Here is a 21,732-nt window from a genome sequence, read left to right on the forward strand (position 1 = left end):
TCAAAAACAGAGCTAGTTTGAAGACATGGGTATAATAAAACAATAAAACAATAAAATACTTGCCTATTCATTTCAATCCACTTTTAAACTTGAAAGACAAAGTGAAAAATAGTATGTACTGGGACTGGCAAACTTCCTACAACAAGAAAGGTGGTTCAAGGTATTGGAGGAAGTACCTGTCTTTTTTTAAAAAGCCAGAAGGACAATGACCTTTATTCTGGGCTATCACTTGATACAGGTAACTGTACAGATTACTGGTTAGGCATAGAAAAACAGAGTTGTAGACAACATGCTGCAAAAGCATGTAATGTTTTTCTGTTAGATCAAGAGGCAGAAACATAAAAAGGAAAAAGTTACCTGATGACTTGCAAATTAGTTACTTTGATGATCCACTACACTTTTAAGTAAATATTTTATCTGAAGAGCTTTGGTAAACCTAAAGACAAAATGCTGCACTACAGCCCTAATAATGCAACCACCCATGTTCTGCTACTCCTTTAATTACAGCTGGTTCATGGCTGGTCAAAGTCCTGTCTTGCTTGGCCTCTTACTCCTTCACCACGGATACTGTTCCATCTCTCCTCCTCACATTTCTCTTTTCTTCTCTGGTCAAGCAGATGCATCTGATAACAGGAGTAGGTCAAGGGGAAACAGCCAGTTTTGAAATTCAGTATAATCCAACAGTCATCCTCAAGAGGATCCAATGAAAAAAATATTCTGAAAGGCACTCAAGAGGAGTGTTTGTTTTCCCATTGCACATAGCCTCATATGGAGCCTCCTCCCAGTCCCTTCCCTCCCCTTGGCTCCCACTACCACTGCTCCCAACCAAACATAACTCTGGGAAAGCGATGCTAATCAACTGCCTCTGCTCATGGTGACACTGTCACTGTGACTATCTCACCTTTCCTACACTCTCAGCTACTTTTCAGGAGACTGCCGAGCTGCCAGCTCAGACGGGGGGAGGCAGAGATGACATTCGCATGGCTCGGCACCAGGTAACAGTCGCTTTGATCTTACTACCGAGAGTGTTTAAAATAGTATAACTATATTTATGCTTATCCCTTTGAACACCTAATGCTGCAGTATAGACTCTCAGGCTTGGTTTCCTTTCCTACAGCGTATATGGACATGCATTCTGCAGCTCTCCTGGGGGTCGGCACGGACATTGCTCGGCTGGGCATGACAGCCATACCATGGCACACCAAACAATAATGAGTACAAGGATTAAAGGCTGATGTGGTGTGCATTTCCTTGGGAGAAACTGTAAATACAAACAGGGATCACACAGTCAGTGATCATCATCAAAATGTCAGAAGTTTTCTCTCAGGGTATTTTCAGGAAATTAGTCCAATAACTCCTGGTAATCTTAAGACTGAGTCTGTTCTAGTAACATTTCAATATCACAAACACATATATTCAGAAGGGAAACATGAATATTAAATGCTACATTCTAATCCCTAAACTAAATATATTGTTATCACATTCTTTCTCAAGAAAAACTTCATAAAATTAACATTACATGACAAATATCTAATTTAAAGCAATACTTTAAATACTGTTACCAAATTGGCATGTACATTTTGAAAGACAGAAATAAATAATGGAAAATTTAAAACCTTTCAAGTTCAAAAGATGCATCGCTAGGACACTAAAAAGGTATAAATACTTTAATTTTTTCCTCTTCACAAGGATCTAAAGCGATCACAGAGTTTACTGAAGTTTTAACTTTATATTACTGTAAAATTAAAATAATTCTGGTTAGCACTTAAAAGGATATTTAAAAATGTTTCACACATTTTGTCCAAGCAGGAGGGCAGTTTGTTCTATTATGTCCTTTTCATGTAATTTCCATCCAAAAATTTTGGTAATAACCCATAAAAATCAATATTTAAATAAATACATGTCCTTTTTGGTTTTTTTTTTTCGCTCTTATTAGCAGAACACAAGGTACATTTTTTTTCATATTCTTCATATCAAAGCCAAGAAATGGAAAGATAATATGGGCCATATATGCAGAATAGGTTAGGAAAAAATTTAAAATCATAGTATCTCAGCTTTTCATTAGTACCAAACACTTACCACCCCTCAGAATAATTTTAATAGGATCTCTAGGTAACTTTAAAGAAAAATGTTAGCCTAGATGTACTCCACCTAGAACTATGCAAGTAAGTTTGGTACCCAATCCCCTACATAATCAATTAGAGAGAAGAAGCTCCCCAATATGAGTTAAACCCACACAAGATGAGAACTGCCTTTGATTTTCCCATTTTCCCCTCCTATTTCCTAACTTAAATCAGGTGCCTAAAGCTGAAGATGAGTCTTGGAAACAGGCCCTAGAGACATGTTAAAGATCTGACTGTTGTAAGGTTCTCTTTAATGCTATGTTAAGGATCAAAATGGATCTTTTTCAGTTTTATGAATAACACTCTTGTCTTCTTCCTCCAGTACCACCCAAGTGACTAGGTGAAAAACAATAGCTGCACTGGAAAATATAAGAATACAGAAATTGCAAAAGTGTGATTTTCTCATGGATACTGTATAGCAGCCATTGCAAACAATGAAGGTGCATGAGTGTCAGGAAAGGCTCACAAACCAACTAAAGATGCTTCCCTTAATCCTGCTGGACACTGAAATTTTCCACCCTAAATATACTTTTTTTTTGGTAAAATCTCTAGGTCCAGATATTCTTCTTACTAGTATGAAAATCTAAAAATCTCAAATTCTTGAATTAATAAAAATATGCTTAAGATGTACCTTTATCATTTCTGAACTACACATGTATGTCCAGCATTAGCTTGAGGAGATCAGTCCCCTCTTCTGTGAATGTAGCAGAGTTCAGACCAGAGCTCTGCAAAAGTCAGCAATCCACAAAATTTCCCTTCAAACAAAACCCAAAAATATGATATGGCATACCAAGATCTAAGAGACAAAAAAACCCCCAAACAAAAACAAAACAAAACAAAACAAAACCAAAAAAAAAACAAACTAAAACTGCAGTGGAAGTCTGCTAAAAGACTATGATAGAACAAAAAAGATGTTTCATGAAAAAAAAAGTAAAAATACTTTTCCACTTTTTATTCTATTGGTAAATAAGCAGAACATAGATTATTTCACCTTTTACTGATATTTATATTTGAACCCAGTCTGTGCAAGTCCAGCAGCAGGTCTCTGCCAGAAGTGCCTGAGTTAAGCCAGAAGGTTATCTTCTCATCCCCAACCCCCTCCTGCAATCCACTTTTGCTCACACTAAATAAAGCAAACTGATATTTATAGCATTTCTTAGGAGGCTGAATGTTTTCATCTACTCACCAGGTCATCCAAAATACCTCAGAAATCAAGTTTCATGACATTTACCAAAACAACACTTTGAATCGCTAACTTTGAGATGTTTATATAAGGAGAGTAAAAAACATATAAACATGGAAAAAAATCCTCATCTGTTTTTTTTTCTTCTGATTTATTACAAAATAATTCAACCGCAGAGGACTTTTAATGCACTCCTGTAATTCTACGGCAAATGGAAAAGGCTCCAAAATAATCTTTATAAGAAAGGGGAAAATTATTTCATATTAAATCCATATAACAGCAACTCTGACTGTTAAGCTTGCTGATTCTAGTGTAGAAGAACAAGGCAAAAGTATCTTTTAAGCAGTTGCTTCAGCACAGAAGGCAGTTAAAGTGATTAAACAAGAGACTAACATGGCACTGGTACCACACATTTTTAAAAGAAAATAAAGGCACTTTGAAATATCATGTCAAAAATACTGAATAAATTACAGGATATGTGTTTCACAGAGAAAGAAGAGCAAATTGCTGTAATTCGGGAGGCTAGAATTTCCTTAATGAGATAGCATAAAGGGCCCTGCAAACAAAAGGACCTTTCTCAAAGGTTTTCAGTGTCTTTAGACAAGTTTCTAGTAGCAGCATATGACACTGCATCTGCATTTCTTAGGTGTTTTTTTCACAAACCATTTTTAATCAGCACATAATATAAAAATGGCATTAAGAGATCAAGAGGCTTTTTGTTGTGAGCTATGCAAATCCTGAGTTATGAAAAACATGATGTCCTGCTTTGTGAAATCACAGCAGTAACTTCAGATTGTCTGAAATTATTGTTTCAGAAGATAATACTTTAGCACTTATATCTAGAGAAGGCAGCTTTCATCCACAACTCATGATCAATCAGTTATCAGAAACATCCAGCTTCCCTTAATAACTGTTTTCAGCTCATAGGTGGAGCTTTCCTTTCTAAAGTTCAGAGCAGATGAATTAACGTGCATATTATAAACTGGTAGCGTATGGTCTAAGGATTAACTACCATAGCAACCAGTACTGTAGTCTGCCAACACATACTCACCCAAATTGCTGGATTTTCTAAGTTTATATGGATAGGATTTCCATGTAGGTGTTCATTTATTGTACAGAGATTGCAAGTTTTCTATTAAGGGGATTTCTTCAAGCACAAAAATGCACAGCCGTTGCATCACCCTTCCATAAAAATCCCTTGTGCAACATTCAAAATGAAACTGCTACTAAAAAACCAATTTCACAGTGTTTTACAAATATTTATTTTACACATTGTAGGATCCCTCTGCTTCTTCATTTCATCTTATCCAATTACTCTAGAAGAGTATTCTGGACAGTACCATGAATTATTCAAACTGAAATAAGATGACATGAAACCATGGTAAAATCAAAACCTTTCTACCCACAAACTCAATTCCATGCAAACTGCAATTTAAAAAAACAATTAGAAGCAATTAAACAATTGCAATTAAGAACAATTAAAGAAAAGCGTACTTTTATTACAAGACACTTTAAGAATGGTCTCTGAGGATTGATCAAGTGACCTCTCTGCTGTCTCTTCTCCCTGAAGGCAACTAGAGTTAGCCAGATTGTGCGCATCCAGAGGTATTTTCACCCAGACCCCTCTACACCTGGTTTCTTTAGGAAAGTAGCACACTTTCTGTGTGAAGAAGTGAAGAAGTCCTACTCACAATACACCAGATGACACAATGACATCAGATGACACCACTAAGTACCGGGTTTTTTGAGTAAGTGGCGAACACTCAGACCCATTGGAGTTCAATATCACCTAAAAATCAATTCCTACAGATAATATACATATATCTATAATATATCTGTAGGGTATTACAGATATAAGAACATTCCTCTCCCCAGGCACACTTCTGCATCTAAGATTCTTAGGCAAATATGTGTGGAAGGGGAACAATCCTGTTTCAACTGTGGTTGCCTGTATGCGTGAATTAAATATACGTGTGTCAGATTCTGCTATACTGTGTATACTACAGCTATCCACAATTGAGTAATGCCTCTTAATTTCATCACTTCCAGTGGAGTGGAGCAGAAGCATTTTGAGAAAAAACAGAGGTCCAAGTTTGAAGAAAAGTACCACAAGACAAGCATGAAAGAGAAGAAATAAAGTACTGCACTAAAATATGCTTCCTCTGTCTGTAAATATAACTCTGTTGCTTTTAAACCTATCATCTGCATTTCAGTTGCTTTTTCACTAGTATATTCTTCTATTTTTTTCCTGTCTCCTGACATGACCTTTTTTCTTCCCTCTTCAGTCACTCTCTCCTTCCTTCTTCCTACAGTCTTCCTCTGTATGTTGATCTTCTGAATTTATCTTTCACTCTGACTCTCCTCTCACTTTATCTATTCTGGAGTAATTATTCCTCGTTTTCCCTTTTACCATTTCAGCTCTGTAACCTTGCTTCTTTACACCTGAGATTTACCACCTTCTTTTTCTTGTCCTGTAGCAGATGCAATAATGTTTGAACAGTCCAAGAGAATTGGGGGAGAACACCAGTGACAAAAGGAGGGATGAAAGGCTGCTGGATGAAGTTTTCAACCAGTATGAAACACCTGCCTCATCAACAGACCATTATTACAGAATTTGTTTAGAAAACAATATAAGACAGAGATTGTAGTGAGACACTGAAGACAATCAATATACTAAAAAACGTAAATGTTCAAATAAATCAAGAACAATGCCTACACTTCCATAGAGCAAGACTCATACAACTGTTAGAGCAGTATTTCCTGCATGACTAGGAGTGGGTAGGAAGACACTCACCTCAAGGGAAAGGTATGATCATATTGCAATTAAGTGCCATATTGGTTTTTTTCTCTTTTAATGGATAACTATCAACCAGAGCACTGGCCTTCCACATGCAACACTAAGCAAACCCAACTTTACAGGCAGCTATTAACCTGGCAATCTGAAAGCTACCCTGGAACCTGTGTGATATATAGAACATATCTCAATTCTTCCATGAAGGAAACGGTTTTGAACTTTCCAACTCAAATAACTTTAAATCTCCTAGATTCAGCTAAGATCACCTTAAATCATGCTGGTATGAAGTTACTTAAAAATTACCAAAGTCCATGTGAATGCTGTAGAGCATCTCTGCTCTCCATGCTTTCCCAATCAGCATCACTGGCTCAGTCTGATGAAGCTACTATGCATCACAGAACAAGCTGGGCAAGGAAAATGATTCAGCTCAAAACTACTCGGAGAAGAAATAGCAGCCAAATGTAGCTAAACCTGGAGCTGTTAAGAATACAGTGCCAACCAGGGCAACGTATTAGGGACAATAATAACTTTTAAGATCAGAGAACCCAATAACCTCAGATAAGGTAGTTTATATGAACACAGAAAATAAAACACTACTTTGCTTTTATTTCGTCCAACATTTGACTCCCAAGCATCAGTCAGACTTTCATGGCATAGAGGTAAACTTACATTAAGTCTCTTTTTAGAAAGGTTTTAAGCTTCAAATTACACCATATAGATATTAGGATTTTATCTTTAATAATGAAAGACATTTTATATGATCTTGGTGACCATGACTGCTACTGCTCTCAGTGCCTTTGTTGCTATTTTAGTTGGGTGGATAGGACAAAAAGCCCACTCTGGGAACAAGTTAAGTAAACTCAAAAGAGAATTTTCAGGTTTTCAGGTCAGTGAATGCTTGTTAAGAGTAAACAGTGTTTTATAGTCAACAGAAATATATTCTACAAGCCAGACGGATCTGACTTTGAATAAGGTGTTTATTCCAGAAGTATGAACGTGATTTTGTCAGTTTGATCCACTTATGATTAAGAAAAAGGCTGAAGTGATTTTGAGTCATTAAATAGGAAATGTAATTTAATGACTCTCCCAATTACTTTCTGCTTTACATGACAACAGAGCAATGAAGGCTGCCTTTCCTGGGACTCCACATGAGATATTTCCAAGGGCTGTCCAAAATCTTACTGAAGGGCATCAGTGGTTAATTCACATATTGATTCAGACAGCAACCAGCTCACAGTCACAGCTAGTCCAGACAAATGGACAACTCTGAGGCGTGATTAAGTGACATCTCTGCTGTCTCTTCTCCCTGAGCAACTGACCAGACTCTCTGCATACCCAGTCCTCTATACATGGTTTCATTAGGAGAGTACCACACTGTGAAGAAGTCCTACTCATAATACTGATTACACCGAGAAAGGAAAAAAAAAAACACCTCAAAAACTAGTCTGCTAATTATTTTTGACAAATTTGTCTTAGCACATTCATTGGTATTTACAAGTAGATTTTTTTTTCCCAATAATTAAACTAAACTTGAGCCTCTATTTTAATTCTGCTGTTAAAGCACAAAGACGAAAGGAATTAAATGTTGCTGATGATTGCTCAACAGGATATTCCATAAGCCTTGGCATGGAGTCACTATTTTAGAAGACAAAGTGGTTTGGAGCCCATTCAATTACCAGTGTTTCTGTGTCAGGTCAGGGAAAATTTCACCAAATATGTCTGGGCTCTGTGTCAGTTCTCACCCCCAAAGAGGCTACAGGAAAGCTGGAGAGGAACTTTTTACAAGGGCATGCAGTGACAGGACAAGGTACTGGCCTCAAACTGAAGGAGGGTTGGCTTAGATTTGATATTAAGAAATTCTTTACTGTGACATACCATGTGGTGGTGAGCCCCTGACAAGCTGTGGATGTCTCGTCTCTGGAAGTGTTCAAGACCAGGCTGGATGGGACTCTGAGCACTAGTCCAGTGGAACATGTCCCTGCTCATGGCATGGGGTTGGAACTAGATGACCCTGAAGCTCCCTTTCAGACCAAACTATTCTAGGATTCTGTGATTTAACTTGTAGGTTCTCTATAAAACACTGCTTCATTACCAAAGACATAGACAGGACATAATTAGCCTCTTCCAAGATCATACAACATTTATAGTTTTGACCAGAATTTTAGTCCTCTGAGTTTGTGTGACCAGCATTCATGTGGACAGGTGTCTGAACTCAACCTTACAAGTCAAATTCTCTGAGGCTGTTATGGCTTACCTCAGGGATGTAAAAGAAAATAAAGAAGACTGCCAATGCAAAGTTCTTAATAGGTTATAGATGAAAGGAGGAATGCTTCTTCGAATCCCCTAAATTAACAGCCCTCTTCTATCCACAGACTGTTCTTGGCCAATATCCGTAAGTAATGGAATTATAAAAACAAGCTGATGCTTCCAGAGTTTTGCAATTACCAGGGGATCATACAGCTTGAAGAACCATAGATGGTTGCATGCTGCAAGAATTCTAAGTCAAAGGGTTGTAGTCAAAGGTTACTTTAAAAAGCAACTTTCCAATTTGAGATATCATGAAGAAAATTTGAGAAGTCTGGTATTTGAAGGGAAATAAGATAAAGTACATACATATATATTGCAAACTGAGAGAGAAACAAGTCATTAAAATGAGTCTCATCTACCACCCACTACTTTAAGTTTTAAAATATGAATACAATTCATAACTTGTGAAAACATATGAAACAAGTTTATTCTAAAATTGAAAGAAGGGAGTTACATCTGCACACAAGTCAAATATTCGGTATTACTTAAGACCACAAAGTTTTCCTGTTCTCCTCTGTTTTTTCCAGAAGAGAAAATGTGATCTTCCTGCCATGAGCTCTCAAGAAGAGCCATGAAAAGCAGATTTCAGTTGTTTTCACACTATGTTAGATCTCCAGGGCCTCACCTAGGAGATGAAACTCCTTAAGTAATTAGTATATTCTTCAGCAGACTCAACATTTCCCTTTTTAGCCCAATTATGTTCACAGCACTGGGTGATACCACTGAAGCATTCCAGTCAATTCAACTTGAGTGAAGAATATACAGAGGAATACCAAAAAATAGTAAGCTCTAAGAAACACTGTTCAAAACAATTTTACAACATAAATAGAAACATCAGTGACATACCTGAAGAAGAACATGAACAGAGCAGCCGTGATGCAGAACAAAAGGACCTACAAGAGGGAGAAAGAGTGTTATTACATAACACACTACTACTGCATGTCCTGGATCCTGCAGATTTTATACCGTTTATATAAAAGCTAGCTACAGTTTATTTCTATGCTTCAGGGGTCAGAATGAAAGCTTGTCTGAGTCCACCAAAGAGGATTTCCTAGTTCCTAGTGGACTATGAATGAATCCTATAGAAGCTTAAAAAATTGAAACCCAAACCAGGATAGTGGGACAACAGACACAGCAAATGGCACAACTTAAAAGCATCTGTAATAAAAGACCAAGTAATTATTATAAAACAACAGAATTTAAACAATAAAATACTAGAACTGAAGTTTAAACATCGTATTTTACCAGTCTTTGCTTTTGTGATTTATTCAAATATCATATTGCTAGTTCCAGTTTAAAAGGCACCATGTTTAAAACATCTGTATAGACAGCTGCTTGTGATAAGCCACTTTCCAGCAAGTAATTCTATTCCAAATTAACTGCACCCTTTCTAGTAGTTTACCTTATTGCTAAACTCACTTGGTACAGTCCTATCTTGCTCTGTATCATCAATGTGCTCATAGAAGAGTTATGACAACTTTTTTGAGCATTTTTTTTGCGAAAAAGTTAAGCAAACTTAGCAGCTCTCCAGCAGCTGAGGGGAACATCCTCTTTCCTTCCACCTTGCTCTCTGCTGGGGCTTAGAGCTGTTACCCTTTCCTTATCACATGCACAGGGACTCACAAATGCTGAAGAAAACCTGCCTTAATCCACTCCATCTTTGTCAGGTACAGCTCACAAGTAAGAAAGTATTATTTTGTTCTAGATATACTGGCCCATATTCATACCATTACTTAGGAGGCAAAATCCTTACAGAAATATTGCAAGTCTTTCAGAAAATATTTGCACCTTTTTTCAAGGGTTGAAGAAGTTTTGATAATGAGAACATACAGACATCTTATGTGAGAAGAAATGGAAGAGGTGGCAGAGGTGTAAATTAAAAGGTTATAAACATGTACAACAAGAGGCTGCTGCATGTTAAAGCAGATCAGAAAGTGTGACAAAAATTTGCATAGGAAATCTTTACGATGACTATCAAAGAAAAAAAGAAAAAGTTACAAATGACACCATTTCCCTTCTCTAAGTCCTCTGGCATGTGACTTAAAACTAGGTCACATGAGACATTATAACATCAGCTGTGTAACCTACACATTTTTTCCTTTTCCTTCATCAGTACTATCGTGCTTTATTAATCTGCATTAAAAATGTGAACATTTGAAATAATTTTATACAAAATAATTAGGGCAAAGGTATAGTTCATGAGGGTAATGGAATATTTAATTTCAAAATAGAAGAAAAAGCAGATGAGCAGACTTGTTTTTAAACACCAATTGTACTCAAAAATATCTGCCCTAGTCCTCTGAAGTTCAAAATGAATTTGATCACTCAAGCAACCATCAATTCTCTGGAGGTTACTCTGGAGACACAGGGAGAAGGCAGCTTGACAGCCTGAGCAACAATATTGGGAAATAAGTGAGAAATGGCAAAGAACCAGTTTTCTGGATGATGGGGGGAGGGGGGAATGACAAAACAAAACAAACCCCAAAACAAAACAAAAAACCAAATATGCCTTTGCATACTAAAAACACTCACTTCATTCAACAGTCTTTTTCTTACCCTTTTTTCTTTTATTCCTTTTTTTACCTTTTTTTTTTTTCCCCCAGTAAGTTTGGTAATAATCAAACAAGTATTTATATGTATCACTAAGATGCCCTCAAAGCTCTTTCAAATCCAGGCTAAAGCAGCTTTCTCAGCTTGGGAAACCCAGCACTGGACACAACACTACAGATGTGTCTCAGCAGCACTGAGTAGAAGGGAAAGATCACCTTGTTCAACCTGCTGGTAATGGCCTTCTGTGCTTGGAGGGCCCTTTGCTGGCTCATGTTCAGCTTGGTGCCCACCAGGACCCCCAATTCTTTTTTGAAAAGCTGCTTTCCAATGCTCCCAGGATATACTAGTGCCTGGGGCTATTCCTCAGCAGAGCCACAACTCATCCCTTTGTTGAACCTCGGGAGGTTCCCGCTGGCCCATTTCCCCAGCCTGCGGAGCTCCCTCTGGTTGGCAGCACAACCACCGAGCGCAGCAATAGCTCCTCCCAGTACCACCTGCTGAGGGTAAAGCCTCTTGTCCACTCCTCCAGGTCATTAATAAAAATGTTGTTGAACCCAAGTATGACCTGCTGGGATCTGCACCAGTGACCAGCCTCCCAGTGGACTTTGTCCAATTGACCACAACCCTCTACACCTGCCAGTTCAGTTCAGCCAGTTTTCAACCTATCTCGTCATTTTGTCTATAACCAATATTCCATTTAGCAAAATCTGGAAACTAAAAATATTTGAAGGCCTTGCTTAACCAACCTCTATAATTTCCCGATGTTATCCAAAATTTTAAAATGTTCCTTGAAAAAAGTGAGATGTGGAAGACCTTGAGCAGATGGAGAAGCAGGAACCAATACCAACTACTGTAAAGGAGAATTTCAGCAAATATTAGACGGTCAATCAGACCACCTCATGTATGCAACCATACTGCAATATATTATTTGAGACAGGCAGCTTATAACCATCTAGATAACAAGATAAGAAACAACCAACACAATAAAGAAGTAAATTAAAGTTACCAGAATTTTCTTCTTTGACAGATGATTTAAGGGAAGTAACAGGTGTCATTTTTCCTAATTTTCACACACCTTTGTTGCAGTCGCTTATGCAAATTAAGTGTGCACAGGGTTGCTCAAAAACGCTGCAGGAGAAAACTCTCATAGCTAGCAGATCATTATCAAACTAAAAGGCATTTTAAGTGAAGTCACCAAAGAGGTTTTTCCTCCCTCTTCAAAATTATTTAAATGATGGAAAGTGATTGAATTGCTCAAAGCCAACACAATGAAATTCAATTAAAACAAATATGAAGTAGTTGGCAGGAGAAATCACATGCATAAAAACAACAACTGTCTAGTCAAGAGTACAACGTGTATGTGTACAAGAGTATAAAAATTCCACAGTCATAAGTAAATAGGCACATACAGTGTAATGCTCTAAAAAGCATTGCAAAATCTTAAAGACTCTTTCAAAACCAAAGGTAAGATGTTACACTAACAACCTCATGCTACAAAAATCAGTGTTGGGAGCACCACTATTAAAGAAAAGTATAGAAAAAACAAGGCAGTCCAGAAGACCATGAGGGAAATAAAAAGCCTGTAGGGTGCAACTGTTGGAAAACTGCTGAAACTATAAAAGAAGTACTTAGTGATGAGTATGACAACTATTTTCATATAATTATTGTATACTGATAAATCTGTCTCATCAAGTACAGAAGGAAGAAGGCAGAGTTAAATCTACATCAAGTAAAACATTGGTTAGATAATATAAAGAGCTCTCTCCAGGGTAGTGATACACCAGAACAAGTGGTCTATAGACTGTGGAATCTGCTTTATCAGAGAGTCTAAAGATCAGTAGAGGCAAACATATCCAAGAAATGCCATGCTTTTGGGTCCCACCAATATTTATATAACTAAAGAACAGCAAGATGTGTGGCTAAACCAGACCCAGACTCTTCTACATTCACATGAAATTCACAGCACCACATGGAAAGTTCAGAGACTGCCTTATCACAGCACAAATAAGGCAGAAACAAAAGAAAAATTATCACTGTGTTCCAAATCCAAGCTAATTTCAAAATAAGCCTTTAACTTTTTCCCCATTCTAGAATATTTTGTAATATCCTTAGTACAATATGAAATACTTATTTTAGTTCTTAAAATAACTATATTTTCAAAAAAGAGGAAAAATACTAGGCATACAAAAGCATAATTCTAAATATTAGGCCTACAGAAATGCAATTCTAAATATTAAGTGAATTTAAGACTTCTATTCCAGTGAGCAGGAAGTCTCACTTGGGATTTTTCTTGCAGAGTCCATTACTATTTGATTTACAATGGAAAATCAACACAATGTACTTGGCAACATACAGACTTTGAAACTTTCCAGCTGAAGAAACAGATACAAGCAGAAAACCTGCATGTTGCTAATGAGAATGATATGCCCTAAATATTTTAACATCTATGAAGACATGCCTGTATGTTACAAGGAAAAATCCTTATGCTTCAGGACAGGTTGTCATATTTGGTATGTGAGTATCTTAATTTAACTGACTACGTTATACTTCACTGTACTATGCTAAACCTTAATAAAAAAATAAAAAAAAAGGAAATTTGTTGACAAAACTGGAGATGTACTTTTTTCCAGATCTCTGTTGTCTGACAAAGCCAGAATTTAATTTTTTTTCAAGAAAGTTTAGCCCTCATACAATCAGCAGCAGGAAGTGATATCTGGCAGTACCCAGCATTGAGCACAAAAAACTCTGGGTGAAAGTAGTTACCATTTGCCCTGGTGACAGCAATAGACCCAGTAACACCAGTAGAAGCAGCTCACAAATGACCTGCCCTCACAGCCAGATAAAAATCTTGGCCCAAAGAAAGGAAAAATAACACTGCTAAAACTATCAAAACTACTTGAGTCTTGTGTATTCAGGCTTTTCCCGCACATTACTCAATCCTGAGGTTATGTGCATTTTCTTTAAGCATTTCCATTATAGTCAGATTTCCTGGGGTACAAAAGGTCTCTGATTGGAGGCTGCTGGTTCCCCCCTACAGCCAGAATAAAGAGTAGGACTGAAGTCTGTGATAAAGGAACACAGACCTTGTAATTAAAAGAAAAAGCACTGAAGGTACTCATAATCTATTTAATGAAGACAGGAGGAGGTAAAGGGGCAGATCAGTGATATTAGCTGGTAGAAGCACCCAGAGTGTTGGAGCTACAGTTCAACACTGCACAGTGCCACTACCAGCTGACAAAAGACCTAAGGCAGCTTCAACCACTGGCACATAACGCTTGACTTCCAATGTATTTATGAAGCCTGAAAACCTTGACATTTCTGATCAACCACTTTGCAGTGTGAGACGTACAGCTACACTTGATAAAAAACAGTTACTACTACTGCTCCTAGATCCTAGAGGCTGTATGCTACAGGAAACTGAACTGCCAGCTAAAGTCTGTCTGAGGGAAGGTTTAGTGGTAAAAACCACGGAAAATTAAAACCCCAGTTTAAATAAGCCCCTTCAGTAATTAGTACTTGAGCCAATCTCTTCCAAAGTTACAAGATATATAACTGGGTTATATATAACTAGGAGCTTTGTACAGTTGGTTACAAATTTTTACTCTTAAAATATATGATGCAGAAAACCTCAACTATTTTGCATATTTTTTTATTCCTTAAAATAAAGACATTAATCTATGGAAGAGTTTACTGCCCTCTCTGCTGCTAGAGGTTACAACCCCCTCTCAACTTTATACACAGAGCTGAATAGCAGCATGGTAGCTGTACTATCTTTTATTATACCAAGCATCACAGAAGATGCTCCATTAGACTTTTGAATACACAATCTAAATTACTAATTTACCCCTACTTCAGGCATGAAGAATGATTTGTTGTACCCAAGAGTCATTCTGTTTTTTTCCATACCTATTAATTAGTCTAATAAAAACCAAAGCATCACTAACAGTAAGTCCCCAAAGCTACACTTGCTTGCAGTTCCTACATGTTATTTCAAGATGTGTTATTGCCCTTATTAAAATGATTTCTACAGTTCTTATCAATAAGATCATCTCTTAAGCAAACTCCCCTCTAGCAAAACCAAAACAAAACTAATTAAAATAATGGAACTAGCCATGCAGACTAATTTACTGGTCTTGTAGTCCATGTAGACCCAAGAAATATGTATGTATGGAATATATGTTTTCCAGCTGCATTTTATATAATATCCGAATCAATAAAATGTGTTCATGAAATGCATTGATTAATCTTTTCCAATAACAAAAGAGCTAGTTAGAGGCTCCTGATTTTTTTTCTGCCAGCAAATCTGAAGCAATCTCTGGGCTGATAAGATCAAAAGAAACACTAGTATGTGTTATTAAACAAGAGATTATATAGATTCCTGTTAAAGCACTGTTGTTGGATCATGATTAAAAGATTACAATTGGCAAATGCAGACAGTAACTGAGCCAAGACCAGGAGCACCTGCCAGTCCCAGAAGAACAGCAATGAATAAAAAAACCTTAAACCCTTGATTTTCTAGTTCACAAATTCCATATGTATATATATATATATAAAATATATATACACACAAACATACCTATAACTAAGTATTTCAGCATTCTTTGTTTGTTTTCTCTAAAAAAAAAAAACTTGTCAAGTTTCTACCCCTTTTTTTATATTCTACTAGCCACAGCAAACAGATTTACAACATACTGTGACAAAGCCACCGAATATCCTTTCTGAAGGCTTCTCAGGAGAGTCCACTGCTTTCAAGAATGCACAAGGTTTGAGAGACTGAAGCACAAAAAAGTAGTTGCCAAATGAAACTGAAGTTTCATCACAAACACAAACAAAAGTTTTGTATTATACCACTAGAGTGTATTGAGTTCATTTCAGTTTAAAAATTTACACTTCAAATCCATATTTAAAAAACTGAGACTGGGTCACTATGATCCCACTACAACCTGACATATTCCTCATGGTGGCTACACATCTTGCTGTGCAGATTTGCCCACTGCTGGGCCATGCACACACCTTGAGTTGAAACTACAAAGTGCTTTCAGGCAGCATGAATGTATGTAGTCATCACTCCTCCTCCAGAATCATGTATTTTTCTTATGATTATTCCATGTGTCTTCTGCTGGCACAGAGATGCACAGAAAAACAATTCTTTGACATGACCAACCTGAAAGCAACTATTTTCTGCTCTCAAGGACTGAATAGGGGCAGGGCCAGACAGCTTAAGTCACACCCCAATCAAATCATAGCCTGATACTAACAACATAGTCAATTCAATCAGCATGATTTGAACCTCCCTCCATTATAATTTTGACAAATAAACATGAATTAGTTGTGAATTGTTCAAATAATATTGAAAAGGCAGAATTAGTGATACACTTGAAATACAGATAAAAAACAACAAAACCATGTCTAAGTATTAAATCTGTATGTAAGCTGAAATTTAAATCTGGTTACTTATCCTATAAGAGCTTTACAAATGTAGTAAATACTTAAAACCCAATAAATTTTCTTAGTAGTCTGTGCAGATGTCTTCTGTTAAGCTTCTGAACATAACTGCTTAGCTCATGCTACAAATATCATCCAGGATTTCATCTCCACCATGAGAATTTCTGCTTATCTGTCTCTTCTTCCAGAGCTCACAATCACTGAAGAATTACAAGGTTTGATATTACCTTAGTATCCAGAAAGGAAGTGCAAGTTATTTGTCTTTAAAAGCTTACAGGTATTAAAATAATATTGTTGCTGCGAAGCACATGTATTAATAAGCACAACACTTTGTGAGGAAGCATAATGAAAGTCACTGTATCCAGTAATGATTCATACTGGTGAAATTTCTGAAAAGTAGCAGAATGTGATGAATTTCTGATATGCATTAAAAATTAGTAAAGGGACAGGGTTAAAGAGGTAGAAAAAATTATCTATTCTTTATCTATAATTCGGACATAAAAAGCAGGGGTTTACCATTATTGCAATCATTTAACTATTATATAAGGGTGTATTTGATAATTAAAGTCGGGTGGACAAATTCAAAATTACTAAAAATTTTGGCATGCTCTGATTTATTATAAGTTGACTATAACAGACAAATAGTTGTCTTTTGGGCTCAAGAGCTTCCTGCCCTACATGCCCACACCCATAGCTGCCCACTCTGTTCTGCTGGTTCAGACTGTGGGCAGGGCAAAGGGCTGAGGAAACCAGTGGAGAAGCCAGAAGAAATACACATTAAAGAATGTGCTCAGGAACTGTACATTTATTTACTTTAAAATGTTGTAAAACTAGCAGACACCTGTAACAAATGCTATTTCTAGATATACATATACAGCAGTATTTTGATGTTTACTACCTGAGAAAAAGTATTTAAAATTCATGATAATTATTTACGCTTGTGCATAAATCCTGGCACCTTGCATATGATGTCATTTCAGGTTTCTGTATCTCTCCACAATTTTGGCAGAGTTTTCATTAACACTGTGAACTACATGCATTGCTTTGCAAGTAAGAGCCCCCTTGAGAATGTGAGGAGGTGGAATAGCTAAATTGATAAGCTAAAATGCCTCTCACATTTCCCCAGACAGGAGCCTCTACAAAGTACAGCTGACACTGGCTGTCATCATAAGACACAGTCAGCTCCTCAGGGGAACAAGGGCTCTTGAAAAGTAGCATTTATGTGAGCATGTTAGGAAAGAGAATCAGACCTGACTGGAAGGGGGTGAAAGCACTGATTGTGTTATCTGTTGAAGAGAAGAGTTCATGCTGCTATGGAATTACTTTCCAGTGAATTTTCCTGAGAAAGTAGAGATACTCTTGTGGCATGTGAAAGGAAGGACTTAATTTCTTGCCATAGATGTCTACTCCGTCCCACTGCTGGAGGTTCCTTCTCCCTCAGCATTCACATCACTGCAGTAAGCCAGGGAAGGGGCTCAGGCTGCTGGTGATGGCTCTGCTTCAGAGGGCAATTTGTTTTGCGTTGAAGAGCCCCTCTGGTGGTCAATTTAACCACCTCCTACTGAAGACTGAGTAGAAAGAGGAGATACTAAGCAGAAGCTCATGAAGCACTATTGTAAACTGTTCTAGCTTGATTCACAGTGTCTTTCCGTCTCTTTTTATTAAGCTATGATATTCTTACACCTAAGACACAGAAGCTGGAAATTGATACAGAAATCAGTGGAAAAACAATGTTGTTTTACTGAAGTATTTAATTTTAAAAAGATTACCCAGAAAAGGCCCACACACCAGCAAACACCTATTCTTCCTCCATTACAGAACTTTATTACACTTTGACTGAGATAAACAGTATAGATCGTATTATACTACTCTTTCTTCCAACATTTCTAATTTTGCCTTGCTTGTTTTACCAGCCATCACTCTAGTGTTAGAAGATCTGTCACCCACTCCCCTACACAACACCTACAGGTTCAGGAAAAAGTTTTGGCACCAGCAGAGAATGCTACAGAGAAGGCAAATTAATTTTTATTCCTTCTGCTATTGTTACTACCACCATAACACAGAAAAAAATAAAATTAAAACAACATAAGCAAATTGAAACAAGGTTAACATAAGATTATGCCCTTTGGTCATTGTTTAAATATCCTCTTAGATATTTTGAAGTTGGTGTGGATGCTTATTCACGCCTAGAGGCATTACTCTGTTGCTGATCCAAAACCAGAATACAACATTTCAAAACTGGTACACATCAAAACAACTAAAATGGTCACAATTTCATTTATATTACACCCCTTCCACATTCTGCTCTGCACCCCCACCTCTCTCACCCTTTCCTATCCTCTGGGAAGGGAGGATGGCTCTCTGTACACAGCTTATCCTGCTGGGAGCTGGGGAAGGAGGGCTGCCACAAAGGCTGTCCCACACCCTCAAATGACATCTTTCACAGCATCCATCATGGTGGATAAAATTCCCAATGGCAAACTGCATCCATAGAGTGGTATCAGACCAGAAGGAAAATGGAGAGGAAAGAAAAGCAAAAGGGACAGAGAATGTGGGTTACCTGGTTCACCAAAGCTCCTGAGTCTCCTCCTAGAGAACTTCAAAAGTACTGTGGTACTGGGTAATAACGTGATCTTTATATTTTTTGTAACTTTTTTAAAATATAAATGAGGACACATTCAGATTGTGTCACAACTGTGCACAAAACACCTCAAATGAAGAAGTCATCCTAATAAAGAGAGTTTAAAAAACCTTAAAAAAAAACGTAATTATCTAAGAGCTTGTTATCAAGATCTAAACCAATTCATCTGCAAAGATTATTTTTATTTAGCAGTATTAATCATTAATCATGAAAATTAATGAAAACCTGATTCTAGAAAACAGCTGTACAATCCACTGAGGAAACTGCTGATAGCACCCATGCCCAAGACTATGATGTTGCACCCTAAAAATTACTGGAAACCTGAAAAGGTCACCATAGGCAGATTAGCTGCATTTGTAACTGACCACACAGCTAAATTTAATGAGCTCTTGACACTGCTGCACTGTCTCCATGCTCAGTTTTTCAAATTTCTTGACACATTTTAGAAAACTACTCAAAAATTTCAAGTTGTTCACTGTTTTACACAAATAATGTAAAACACTACATGACCAAGAACCGCGTTATCTCACCTTAGCCAAGGAGCTACAGATTTAGTTTAAGCTCTCCTTCATCTAGACTCTACTCAGTAAGGGGAGATTCAGCAAGCACTCCTGAGTGATAAATAATTTCAAATGAGAAAAACTTTCAGCAGCTAAACCTGAGAGAGAAATCTGATCTTTCTAGCAACACTTTTTCTCACTCGTATCTTTTCCAGTCTTTACCTCAGAGCCATCAAGCACTGTATTAAGCCATCAAGCATTGCTTTTTCAAATACAAAATACATTAACTAATGGCTAAATATAGTTTTAAAGTCTATACCAAAACAAGATGCTAAAATTTTGACCTGCTGCTAATTGTGGATTTTTTTACCTGTTTCACACTTCATTTTGCTGCAGAAACACAGCTAACACCGAGTACAAGTACCAGGTCTATGCAGAGCATATAGCGCAACACAGCATGTGTGAATTCAACTCTTTTCTAATATGCATGTTCCAAGTCTCAATGCAGCACAAAACAATTATTCCATCTGAAAAATGTCTTACTTCACTAATAACATCAAAAACTAATTTAAATTAATTTTTGTTTATGGAAATATAAAGTAACTTATGTAAATTGTTTTTAAAAACGTAAAGGTTTATCACATGTATGATTTTTACCTACAGAAGAAAAAGAAAGATTATTTAAACACTTTCATTAATGAAACATCTGCATTTAATACAGTTGATTACTCCTCTGAAAGACATCATAAGTTACATTTTTTTCCTGTAAAATTACTGCTATAGATTTGAATCTTAAAAACATCACATTTTCAAAATGTAAGATTTTTTTTCCCCCCCAAATATTACATTCAAACAATTCTAAGCCCCAAATTAGTCCTAAATGTCACTAGAGTCTACCTCACCTTGGCTTGCCTGGGGAGCCACAACGCAAGTACATTGGAAAGATCTGTCTGATTTGGTTGACAGCAAAAGACGAAGAACAAGTGCAAGAACTCTACAAAGATTTCTTGTGATAAGAGAAAAAGTGAAGGAAAGCATATCATGAGTTCATTCAGTTCACTGAACTGTGTAAAATGATTCAACAGGAACATGTTCAAATACAACAGCAAAGAGCCCAACTGATTCCCTCCTGCTCCCCAGAACACACCTGCTGCCCTTTTGAACTGTCTCATTAAGTACTGCTCTGAAGCACATAGGCGAGCTTTAGCTAGAGAAGATTACAGGGCTCCACACATCACTCTTTCAGGAAACAATTTAATCTTCTGTCTTCTGCTCTGTAGATGCACCATAAATGGTACAGAAGACCAGATGATTTGGTTAAGATCCCACAATTAAAGGCTTTTTGATTACAGAACAGGCACTCTGAAAGCAAAAGGTGAAATGTACCATAGATCGTCATGAAATATTTGCTCTATTAAACTGATTCAAGTTTTCCAAATCACCACTGAGAAACTCTGTATTTCCCAAGATGAGGTGTGAATAGATGAACTGCCAGCCACTGACATAATGGCATTCAAAACAAGATGATACAAAAAAAATACTATCTAAACTTTGGAGACAATGGATCAATGTAAATCAAACAACTCAAACATCCTTGGGTTCAGGGATGACCACCTGAAAATATTTTTTCATGTCTCAGCTATTCCCAGGCAAACTGTAAAACAGAACTAGGAACATAAACAGTTCCCTATTGCACCAAAATATGCTACCTTAGTTGTACTCAAAAGCATAACCAAGCTATGAGAAAATCTAAATGCAATACAACAACACTACAATCTTCTCTTTATAACCACAACTTTAACATTTTTATGTCTTTAACGCCAAAAGTAAGAGCTAAACGAAGTGCCACAACTATGGTTAATGCAAAGGGTTAACAAAATCAAACCCAGAAAAATGTAAACTCAAGGTAAAATTTCTTTCCTGCAAATTGCAGCAATGGAATTGAAATTAAACTGCATTTAGTTTAAATCCTATTATCACTGGAAACTCTTTTTTAAAAGTCAGCAGTTTTGGCATAATTATGTTTCTGGCTTGTTTCCTCAAGAGTCTGAAAAGACTTTCCTGTAAAACAGCTTAAGTGCACTTACAGCCTACTCTGTAAAATGACACAGTGCATAATATCAGGGTATCCATCACATATAGATGTGCTTTTTTTTTCCCCAATAGAGCATGTAAGAAATCAATCAACC

The 21,732-nt window shown here is 36.9% G+C and overlaps 1 protein-coding gene and 1 long non-coding RNA gene across 2 annotated transcripts in view; one reads left to right on the forward strand and one right to left on the reverse strand.

The window, feature by feature from the left end:
- Nucleotides 1-21,732, reverse strand: part of TMEM135 (transmembrane protein 135) — a 157,830-nt gene that overhangs the window by 49,765 nt on the left and 86,333 nt on the right. The window contains exon 6 of the mRNA XM_015641214.3: nt 9,254-9,300. Coding sequence (XP_015496700.1) covers nt 9,254-9,300 — 47 coding nt within the window. The remainder of the gene's footprint in view (nt 1-9,253; nt 9,301-21,732) is intronic.
- Nucleotides 816-8,931, forward strand: LOC107210425. The gene is made up of 3 exons (XR_001523940.3): nt 816-995; nt 5,356-5,444; nt 5,784-8,931. It is a non-coding gene; the product is annotated as an uncharacterized LOC107210425 (long non-coding RNA).

This window comes from Parus major, chromosome 1 (assembly GCF_001522545.3).
Source record: "Parus major isolate Abel chromosome 1, Parus_major1.1, whole genome shotgun sequence".
In the NCBI taxonomy this organism is placed as follows: domain Eukaryota; kingdom Metazoa; phylum Chordata; class Aves; order Passeriformes; family Paridae; genus Parus; species Parus major.